Below are 12009 nucleotides of genomic sequence, written 5' to 3' on the forward strand. Positions count from 1 at the left end.
GTATGTAGTTTGAATTGACTAATAGAACATTTCACCAATTTTTTTTTTCTTCTTGTGATGTCAACTTTGACCACCTTCAACTTATGGCTTTGACATGACCTGTGTTGCGAGTAGACAGTCCTCTTGACTTCATCCACCAAGTTTGATTAAAATTGCTCTTTGTGTTTTAGAAGAACCACTGCAGACAGTAAATTATGTCCTTTGATTTCACCTCAACCTTTGACCTATGACATTGACAATACCTGTGTTGACAGTAGACAGTCTTGTCAAATCAAGTGTTTGTACTCCAATAAGACTTAATTTTAAACTGTGAGAGTATATTTAACTCTATTTGGACTGGGACCAAATGTTATGGCAGCAGAGTAAATTTTACTCTGTAAAAATAAAATTTACTGTGTATCCATGTTTAATTCCACCGTGGTCACGTTTCAGGTGCCAACCTGACCATAAACTGCCATTTACAAAAAATCTAAAGTGCTTATCGACTCCACTTTGAACAGGATCAATTTATCTTCAGATCTGAAATGGTTATCCAACATCATGCCAGTCCTGAGAATGTGAACATAATGGCAGTGTGACCATTTAACCTTGGCCAATGATTGGATGAACTCTGGTGCTTTGGAGGTCCTTGATTACCACTGGAATCACTGTTTTAACTGTTACTTAGGGAGACTCAGTTGAGGTGTACCATTTGCATGGTGAAGGAACATCAGATACAATATTTTGGCGAGAGTGTACCAATGTTCCAAGGGCCCTACATTCCCAGAGTTTGTGATTCTGCAGTTCAGTTTTCTGTTAACACACACTAGGGGGATGCTGACCTTTTTTAAATACTTTTTTTTTTTTAATAGAACTGAGAAATGTAGGAGCCTGGGACCATAGGACCCTTTGTCATGATTATTTACTGTAGGTATTAATCTGAAAAACATAGGCCCTGGGAACATCCAGGCCTTGGGGACATGGTGTGTTTCTCTGGTATGAACCAGCATGCAGGTGCATCAGTGTTGATGCTGGGCTCCGAAAAAAAAGCCAACGTGATGCCCACCTTTTCATGTGTTTGCGGTAGAAGGCTACTTTCAAAAGATTGTTTGGTTGGGCGGTTGCTGTCAGGACCCAAGGCACTTCTAGTAGTTAACAAGAGCTCTGCTCTTGGGGAGAGGTCTGTTTTGGTTAAAAACTTGACCCGGGCTAGGTGTACGGTTTGCCCAAGCCCAGTTCACACCTGAAGCTGAGTTTGCACTGGGCCGACTTTTCCTATATTCATTACAGTGTAGTGAATGCAGTGATCCCAGTGCATGCTCCCAATCACTACATTTAATCTTGACATGAATTACTAAAAAATGTTTTATATTAAAAAAAAAAAATTGTTCAAAAGTACCAAGTTTTTTTATTAAACCTCTAATACAGAAGACTTAATTTTGCTAGCAAAGAAGCAAACAAGCTAATTGGTGCGAGATACTTTTTCAAAAACCTTTCAAGATATATTTCATTAATAATGTACACAAATGTGTAAAACCTGATGGCAAGTTTTGTCACTAAGATCTTTTTAGCATTTTGAATCACAACAAAGATTGGAAAGTGGATAAATCAGGTTTTGGCCGTTGTTGGTTTTTTTCTTTCCGCGGGGGGCGCGCTCAGCCTGAAGGGGCGTGTTCAGCGATTTAAATCCCAGGCGCATGCGCAGACGCTCCACCGTACTGCTCGCTGCGCCATGTTAGCTGGCTGATACGGGGAGTGGAGTTGGGCAAACCGCTTGTAAAAAAGAAGAAGAAAAAAACCAAACCACTTTCCCAGACATGAAGCACTCCGAGAGCCAGTAAATCAACGGGGTAGGATTTCTTTCTTTCCTTCGCCGCTCCGCGTCTCGTTGGCCGGTTCGCTCGAGGCGTTTGTCGGCGAACTCCGATGGATCTCAGGACCGCTTGGATCCAGCCTGAGCAGAAGGGACCTGCCAATTCCCTGTGGATGCACATTTGGGAAACCTCTCAGGGATTCAGAACCAACTCCGGCGTCGACGTCGACTTTCGCCAGCGTAACTTTACCACCACGCCGATTTCAAACTCCTCCGAGGCGAAGGGCGAGTGCCGTAAAAATGTAGCGGCGGAGGCGGTGTTCGGGAAAGTGTCGGAGCGAGGAAGCGTCCGGAGGAAGGGCTCGCTGTCGCCGTCCTCTTCCTCTCAGGACTCGGAAGCTGAAAGCTCTTCACCCGGCGGCTCCTCTCTGCGAATCGACGATCTGAACGTCGCAGAGGAAGCCAACCGGTTTTTACACTACGGCGACTTTAAGGAGAACCACCTTAGACAGCAGCAGCAACCGCCTCTTTTCCACGGGGTCCACTGTCGCAGCATGCAACAATCCGGCGGCCACACCCCCAGCGGGATGAAAAACCAGCATGCCAACAAGCACCACCATCAGCCACGCAGGAGGCACGCCAACAGGGCCAACACTTTCCACGGCTTTAACCCGCTCCTGTCGGCCGGCTGCAGCCCTCACCACTGCGCCGACTCCTGCTCCAGTCTGTGGAAAACCAGGAGGTACAGCCCGGGCGTCAATGGGTAAGGAGATATACACGGAATTATTGACTGACAGTAAGAATGACCAATCATCAACCCATCTAGTCATCTCTGCAGGTGGTTTGGGTTCCAGGCCTATTTGTGTTACTTACCGGCTACTGGCACTTTATATGAGCAGTCGGTGTGTACACCAGCACATGCTCAGATCTCTACCAGACACATTACATGTGACTGCTGCCAGCCTATGTTTGATACAGCAAAAATGCCGCCCCCAAGACAGAAAAACCTAGGACAGTATGGAGAAAGCTAGGGGGTGTAACTATGCACTAAGTCCAGGATAGACTGCAAGTAATCAGGTTCCTTGTGTAATTTTACTTATTTGGAGATTTGCTAAATGATGCATTTTTAGAAAGCTTATGAAATAAGAAATCCACAAATTAACCCCGATGTCTCCATTTTTATTATTTTTTTTTTCCCCCAAAAGGTTGCTTTGGCCACCATCTTGGATTTCCGTAATTGATTAATTTTTTATTTTGCTGACATATGATTGCTTGTGGGGGCCATACTAAAATACGAAATGGGCACTAATCACAAAATGGGGTAAAATGTAACGAACTGGAGCAGAGTGAACCAGACTGACCCCAAATAATTACTTTAATTTAATTGTTTAGCTGTTGTGTTTTTTTTTTTGTTTTTTTTATGAGATGCTCTCAGTACATGTAGTAGGGGCAGGTGTGCCATCTGGCTCTCTGAAATTTCAGTCAATGGGTCAGTCTGCTCCGTTTTTACGTTTTAACCCCCATTCCGTTATCAGTCCCCATTTTCCTAAAAAAAAAAAAGAAAACGGAATAAAAGTGCTTATTTGAATCATATTTTGAGTCCGTCTGTTCCATTTTGCTACGTTTAACCCCCGTTTCGTTATCAGTCCCCATTTCGCTTAAAAATTAATGAAATAAAAGTAATTAATTGAAGTATATTTAATCATATTTGGAGTCCGTCTGTTCTATTTTGCTACGTTTAACCCCCGTTTCATTATTATCAGTCCCCATTTCGCTTAAAAATTAATGAAATAAAGTAATTAATTGAATCATATTTAATCATATTTGGAGTCAGTCTGCTCCATTTTCTTACTTTTTTTTACACCCATTTCTTGATTATTAGGCTCCATTTCTTATTTTAGTATGGCTGACTTTGTGGTATGCAGTTAACAAATGATGGCGCCATTCTTGGTTTAAGGGTGCATTTCACAAGGTGCTCCATTTTTTGAACATTCCTGGTTTACTTTATTTAAAATGGTAGTTCTAGCTTCTTCTTTTTTTTGTGCTACAACAATAATCTATACATCAGTGGAAAGCTACCAGCACACTCTAACTGTCTCACAGTTGCTGAGCTAGGTAAATTCCCCTGGGCAGCAAACTAGCTCCAAACTTTCTGTATGATGTCATTTTAGAATGTCCCATGTTGTGTGCTGATGCACAAAACAACCAAATAAAGTTAGAAAAGTCTAAGTCCTCATGTTTTTGTTATTTGAAAAACTAAATAGTGTAATGTCTTGTTATTCAGAAAACAATTAGTGTTGCTTTTTCTATTCTACTGCATAAATGCTCATAGCAGTTAGCATTGATTGATATATTAAGTAAGTAAGGCATTTGTCTAGCAGACTCTTCATTTCATCTTAAACCTATGTAACGCTGTACATTTTTAACAAACTTTTAGTGTTTCAGTTTACTTTAATTCCTCTTTGCTTTACAAAGAATATTAGGGTTCATGCAAGGATGTGAACCAAATGCTCATTACATAAGCTTTATTTTGGTGTATAATATGCTTGAAATAAAATATATACTTAGTTTAAGCATTTTAAATAATCTTAAACTTTTGTAACACTACAGTTTAATACAGGTCGAAAAGTAGTTTTGTAAAATATTGATGTTAATGTTTGTTTTTTATGAGTTATTGTGATAGTTTTCAGGGCATTTATTTAAAATGAGTGTAAGGATAGAGATGTGGAGAGAGATGAAAGCTGAAAAAAAAAGGAGGGACGAGAGCAAATTGGCTTATGAAAGCAAAAGGAAGAACATTGAGCCAAGGCAAGGGCGAAGAAAGCAAAAACCAAAACTGCTACAGTCAAACATAAAGTAACCACAAGATGAGAAAGTCAGAGTAAAAGCATTGAGAGAGTCAGAGGACACAGGGAGAAGAAAAAGATCTCACTGAGAGGGACAAAGGACAGTATAATAGCAGTTTGTCCCACAAAGAACTCGATCCATGACTGTTTCTTGTTCAAAGTTACATGTGCAAGTTCTATTCTCTTACCAGATGAGGTAATGAATGACACAGTGACACTATTTCCCAAAGGTTCAACTGTGTTTAGAGGTCACTTTGATTATCCTAAAGAAATGAAATCGGGATCTCCGTTTAAGTTAAGCAGGAAAGAAGCTTATATCCATGCGGACTCTGTGCTGTATGTAGGCATAAACTTCATGATTAAAAAAACGTAATTACCTCCGCCAAGGAGGTTATGTTTTCGGTCGAGTTTGTTTGTTTGTCTGTCTGTCTGTCAGCAGGATAACTCAAAACATTTTGAACAGATTTTGATGAAATTTTGTGGAGTGGTTGGAAATGACAAGAGGAACAAGTGATTAAATTTTAGTGGTGATCCGGATCACGATCCAGATCCAGGAATTTTTTTTTAAAGGATTCTTCACCGTTGCAGGATAGGGGGAATTTTGACATTCTGGTTTCTAACTCCACAAAAACAAGGCAGAAGGGCTTGAAAAAAATTAGGGTGTAACATAGTCAAATGTTCTATCAAACAACAAAGTTTGGTGATGATCAGATCCAGATTCCTGATTTGGTGATCCAGAATTTGCAAAAATATAGGGAAAATAGAAAATGTGTCAGTGTGAGGTGACAAATGAAGCTAGAGATGCACAACTAACACCAAACTGTAGTTGAATCTGTACTGATTCAGTAAGGTGTCATCAGATTTGATGTAGCTTTAAATGTTATGGAGCCAGAGCCAGAAGAAAACTGTCATTACCGAAAAATCGTTTTTATACAATAACTTTTGAACTAATAAAGACATAAAAGTGATTCCAAGTTCTAGTGGTATGTTTTCATGGTCAAGCATGTCAAATATAAAGGAAAGAAAAGTGTATGTATCATAGTTTTGGTTGTAACACTAAATTGTTGAATAGATCACTGTGCCAAGGAGGGAATCTCTTTAGGGTCAGTGACAGGGGCAGAGAAGTGTTTCATAAATGTTAAAAAAAAAATTCATATATTTGCATTTTAGTTGAATAATAAATTGAATTTTGTCTATTTGTTTTTGTCTATAAGCAAATGCAATATCAGTGCTCAGATGACAGTAGCTTCTGGGAAAGGTGCAAGTTGCAATAAACTGTGATGCCAAGCATTAAGGATACATGCTATCCAGTCACAGCAGATGAAACTTTTTTTTACTACTGAGCAAATATCATTGTTAGACTTTTTTAGGTTCAGTGATTCCACGGCGTGTAGATGTTATGGCGTCAGTGACCCCATGGCCTTGGTGGAGGTTTGCACTCTCCGAGTTCTTCTAGTTACTTTTTAAACAATGTTGACCACCAACACATAAAATCTGTGTTGTTTTAAAGTGTGTGTGTGTGTTTTGTTTTTTTTGTTGTTGTTTTTTTTGTTGTTTTTTGGGGGGGGGGGTTACAATTTAGAGAATTTAAAACAGCAAGTTTCCGTCCCTGTTTTAACAATGCCATTTTATGTTTTCTGTTGACAAACCTCATTATAACTACTCGCTTGTCTCCATCCTCTCTCCTGGGCAGGGGGTGGGACGCTTCAATGTTATTACAGTCCATTTGAATACCTTTAGATTGCAGGAAGTCAGCCACCTGTTGTTCCACTGAGCTGGCCTCCTGCTCACTGGCCTCTCCTCCGCTGTCTTCTGACACCGCCCGTGTGTAGGATCGAGGTTTAATATGAATTCCTGTAATAATAACGTCGTTCATCCTTGTGTACTGTTCCAACTCCGCAACACGGTTCTCCAGGTGCACCAGACGCCGGTCTTTCTCGGCATTCTGGATCCGGAGAGCCTTCACTTCTTCCACCAGCTCCATAATGGATTTCTGCTGCATTTTAACAACAGAGATTTCCTCAGACAAAAAGTCCAGGGACTTCTTGATATCGTCTCTGGTTGAGCTCTCTCTCTCTCTCTCTCTCTCTCTCTCTCTCTCTCTCTCTCTCTCTCTCTCTCTCTCTCTCTCTCTCTCTCTCTCTCTCCTCTCTCTCTCTCTCTCTCTCTCTCTCTGTGTGTGTGTGTCTGATCGAACGTGTGACGCATTAAATAAAAGCGCACTCGCTGCATGTCGGTGCGATCATCAAACGCCTTGTTCGATCAGTCTGGTCAAAGCTGAAAAGAGCTGTGAGTCTTTAAAATAAATGCACACTCGCTGCAAAAAAAAAAAAAAATAATAATAATAATGTTAAATGACTGTTTGTTTGTTTTTGAGCCACACCATGTAGTAGACTTCCACAGAGACAGAAAATAGCACTGAACTGGTTTAGTAGCGGCATGGTACATGCGACTTGTGCACACACTAAAACGCGGACACACGCAGCTGCAAGTATGAACGAACACTGAAAAAGGCTGTGTACGCACGTATTTCGGGCATATTTAAATGAAACACAACGCCGCAATGAGCAGCTCTGCGAATACGCCAATGTGAAAGGGGCTTAAGGCAAAGACATTCGCATGGATCATGTTCCTGTCCCATAAGCCATTGGCATCAACTGCACACAATAAAAATCCAAGTTGTCAACACACTCCATCACTATTCATCAGCATTTGCAATTAGTATCTCTGGATCCTTGCCCTCCAAGATTCTAACACAGGACACCGTTTTATTAAGATCCCCCACGATCCAGAAAAAGTGCGAAAACAGGATGAAACAGCTTACTCCAGCACGCGTCCTATCAGGCTTAGAAAGTGCAGAACAGGCACCTGGCTGGCTTAGAAAGTGCAAACCTGTCAACTCACTTAAACAAAAGTAAAGCTCCACTCAGCTGCATTCTCAGCCAGAACCACACCAAATGCTGCTTTTGCTTCAAATTTGTACCCCAATGGAGTACAATCAAATAATACACTGACTAGGACTACCCTGTTTAAAGATGTCTGAACATAATTGAAGCTGTTAAGACTATGAACACCAGGAAGTGACCGTGTAATAGCACAGATTTGTCGAATCGGAATGAAATTTTTTGAACATCTCCATTATTTATCACAGATTTCAAAACTGGTGCCGATGATGGCCGTAATGACTGCGTATTACCAAGTTAGTTCAAGCTTGATAAAAGATGGGTCCAGGCATTACTGTGATTCTTCAAAGGCATCCTGATTTTATTTTTGGATTGAAATGGGAAGCAACGGTGCTCTGTGGAATAGGGCAATCAATTTAGTCACTTCATTCATAATCCTAGGTTAACCAGAAGTCGAGAAAGTGAAGGTTTCTTCCATTTTTAGTTGCCATATCAACCTTTCAAAAAAAGTAAAGAAAAATGAAATATATATTCCTCATTTTATAAGCTTTCTAAAAACATAAAGTAGTCACCTAGTTTACCAAATCTCCTCCAAAAACTTACAAAGACGAAATTACATATGGAACCTGACTATGTCGTTATGGCCGCCAATTTTGAAAATCCAAGATAGTAGCCGCGGCAACCTTTGGGGGAAAAAATGGAAATGTTGCTTTTTGGATTCCTCATTTCATATGCTTCCTAAAAGGAATTTATGAATTATTACATTAAGAACCTGACTAATATCAGGATACGCCCATTATGATTCAATACGCTTTATATCATTGTTCACACTAATTATGGGGAATGTAATCTTGTGAATGTTTTAACTTTGAAGGAACAAATTACTCAGCATTTTAAATTGTAATTCTATGTTACCTGTTTCCTATTTGTATATTTTAATGAATAATTTATGACGGGAAGCGTATCCGACATAATACTTTTGCAAAAATGGACATCTTGGCTCTGCTGTGGCAACCCTGAGTGAAACAAGGAAGAAGTTGATGCAATTTATTTATTTATGAATGCTGTGCAAAAGGTTATTCATTGTGTGTCTCCCAGCCCACCACAAGGAAATACAAATTCAAAAACATAAAATGCATTGATTCTTTAATTTACTTTGATTTCTGTCATTACAGACAGTATGAACCCAAAATAGTTTTTGCTTTGTATGGTCAACTTCATTTAATTGAATACATCTATTCTGCATTTAAGGCCTGCAATACATAAAAAATGGGGTCAAGAGACTGTGAAGTCCTCTAGACAAAAACAGCAATTTTGACCAAATATAGGGAAAGTGGTGTTAAGTGAGACATTTTTATGTATTCACCTAAAATTGTTTACCCTTTGAGGGGGCTCACAGGGATTAAGTCCCATTTACCATGGCAAGACTGTCACCCAGGGAATGTCTGTACCATATTTCAGAAAAATGCTACAAACAAACTTTCAGTAATAAATCGAACTGTGCAAAAAACTGATTTTTTTTTTTTTTTTTAACTGGAAATAGTACACCTGGGCTGGAACCTTCAACTGCTTCTCCTAGTGGTTGTTTGCAGAGGACAAGTCTTGTTATGGACAATGGCAGTACAGGCCCTTCGTTCTTCACATGTCCGTACCTATACCACTTCCTTTGCAATAATGTGCAGTTGTCACACCAACAGCTGCTTTCCTTCCAGAAATTGATTCACTGCCACAAAAATGAATTCCCCTCAGGCCATGTAACACATTGAAGTGTCCTGGGTCTGGCTCACTTCCAAGCAGTATTAGAATTGGAACCTAATTTGAGGCACAAAATAAATAAATAACATTGAACAGGTGATAATGATTTTAGAATTGATCATTTCTTCTGAGTGGATTTAATTAAATCTCTGTTTAATTCCATCAGTTCCGTACTTCATGTTCATGTCAGCATATTGCCAGAAGGCATTTTCCATGATAAACATTAGAATGTTATGAGTAGGGTCTCTCTTTTTGTGGCCATTTCCTCCTGTTCAAAGTATTTTTCTAAAGGTATGACTGACATGCATTCCAAAACTCTGGAGAAAGAACCTTGTATAGATAAGGTTGTACATCTTGCAGACAGAGAATTGTGGGACATTAAGTATAATGAATGTGAAACCCAATTTGTATTTAACTGTAAAGGGAGATAATTAATCAGTTTTTCACAATATGACTGTTTAGGGATTTTTTTTTTTTCCTGGAACATGCCCAAAGTAATCCAAACTCTCCATGTGTGCAGGTAAAATACACTCAACAAAAATATAAACGCAACACTTTGTTTTGCTCCCATTTTGTATGAGATGAACTCAAAGATCTAAAACTTTTTCCCACATACACAATATCACCATTTCCCTCAAATATTGTTCACAAACCAGTCTAAATCTGTGATAGTGAGCACTTCTCCTTTGCTGAGATAATCCATCCCACCTCACAGGTGTGCCATATCAAGATGCTGATTAGACACCAGGATTAGTGCACAGGTATGCCTTAGACTGTCCACAATAAAAGGCCACTCTGAAAGGTGCAGTTTTGTTTTATTGGGGGGGATACCTGTCAGTATCTGGTGTGACCACCATTTGCCTCATGCAGTGCAACACATCTCCTTTCGCATAGAGTTGATCAGGTTGTCAGTTGTGGCCTGTGGAATGTTGGTCCACTCCTCTTCAATGGCTGTGCGAAGTTGCAGGATATTGGCAGGAACTGGTACACGCTGTTGTATACGCCGGTCCAGAGCATCCCAAACATGCTCAATGGGTGACATGTCCAGTGAGTATGCCGGCCATGCAAGAACTGGGACATTTTCAGCTTCCAAGAATTGTGTACAGATCCTTGCAACATGGGGCCGTGCATTATCCTGCTGCAACATGAGGTGATGTTCTTGGATGTATAACACAGCAATGGGCCTCAGGATCTCGTCACGGTATCTCTGTGCATTCAAAATTCCATCAATAAAATGCACCTGTGTTCTTCGTCCATAACAGACGCCTGCCCATACCATAACCCCACCGCCACCATGGGCCACTCGATCCACAACAATGACATCAGAAAACCTCTCACCCACACGACGCCACACACGCTGTCTGCCATCTGCCCTGGACAGTGTGAACCGGGATTCATCCGTGAAGAGAACACCTCTCCAACGTGCCAAACGCCAGCGAATGTGAGCATTTGCCCACTCAAGTCGGTTACGACGACGAACTGGAGTCAGGTCGAGACCCCGATGAGGAAGATGAGCATGCAGATGAGCTTCCCTGAGACGGTTTCTGACAGTTTGTGCAGAAATTCTTTGGTTATGCAAACCGATTGTTTCAGCAGCTGTCCGAGTGGCTGGTCTCAGACGATCTTGGAGGTGAACATGCTGGATGTGGAGGTCCTGGGCTGGTGTGGTTACACGTGGTCTGCGGTTGTGAGGCTGGTTGGATGTACTGCCAAATTCTCTGAAACGCCTTTGGAGACGGCTTATGGTAGAGAAATGAACATTCAATACATGAGCAACAGCTCTGGTTGACATTCCTGCTGTCAGCATGCCAATTGCACACTCCCTCAAATCTTGCGACATCTGTGGCATTGTGCTGTGTGATAAAACTGCACCTTTCAGAGTGGCCTTTTATTGTGGGCAGTCTAAGGCACACCTGTGCACTAATCATGGTGTCTAATCAGCATCTTGATATGGCACACCTGTGAGGTGGGATGGATTATCTCAGCAAAGGAGAAGTGCTCACTATCACAGATTTAGACTGGTTTGTGAACAATATTTGAGGGAAATGGTGATATTGTGTATGTGGAAAAAGTATTAGATCTTTGAGTTCATCTCATACAAAATGTGAGCAAAACCAAAAGTGTTGCGTTTATATTTTTGTTGAGTGTAATTTGTCACAGGTGGAAAAAGTGTTAGAAAGTTACATTTACGTGATGTGATGACATCACTTCCCAGTGTAGCTAGGTGATAACTTTGCTTTGTTTTTGGCTAAATATAACACCTTTCCTATATTATGTAAAAGATATAGAAATAAACACTTCTAAAACTGGAAACACTGATTTTGTAACCAGACAACACTTGTGGAGTGCTTTACAAGACATCTAGCAGACGTTAGCAGTGTTGTATAAAGTACCGGAAAAATCACACTTAAGTAAAAGTACAGATACCCATTAAAAAATGACTTTGGTAGAAGTTCAAGTCACTGATTGAAATGCTACTCAAGTAAAAGTCTTAAAGTATCTAGTATTTATTGTAGTTAAGTATGACAAGTAATGTACAACTAAATGTACTCAAGTATTGAAAGTAAAAGTACAAGTAAATGTTAATAATCAAAAACGGACTGATTTTATATATATATATATATATATATATATATATATATATATATATATATATATATATACGAGGGCTGTCAAAGTATAGGTCCTTTTTATTTTTTTCAAAAACTATATG

The 12009-nt window shown here is 40.1% G+C and overlaps 1 protein-coding gene across 1 annotated transcript in view; it reads left to right on the forward strand.

Annotated features, from left to right (window-relative positions):
• The first annotated feature begins 1686 nt into the window (after nucleotides 1–1686).
• LOC117514698 (terminal nucleotidyltransferase 4A-like) overlaps nucleotides 1687–12009 on the forward strand; it is a 41453-nt gene continuing 31130 nt past the window's right edge. Inside the window, exon 1 of the mRNA XM_034175260.1 lies at nucleotides 1687–2555. Coding sequence (XP_034031151.1) covers nucleotides 1906–2555 — 650 coding nt within the window. The 5' untranslated portion in view covers nucleotides 1687–1905. The remainder of the gene's footprint in view (nucleotides 2556–12009) is intronic.

Source organism: Thalassophryne amazonica, chromosome 7 (genome assembly GCF_902500255.1).
Source record: "Thalassophryne amazonica chromosome 7, fThaAma1.1, whole genome shotgun sequence".
In the NCBI taxonomy this organism is placed as follows: Eukaryota; Metazoa; Chordata; class Actinopteri; order Batrachoidiformes; family Batrachoididae; genus Thalassophryne; species Thalassophryne amazonica.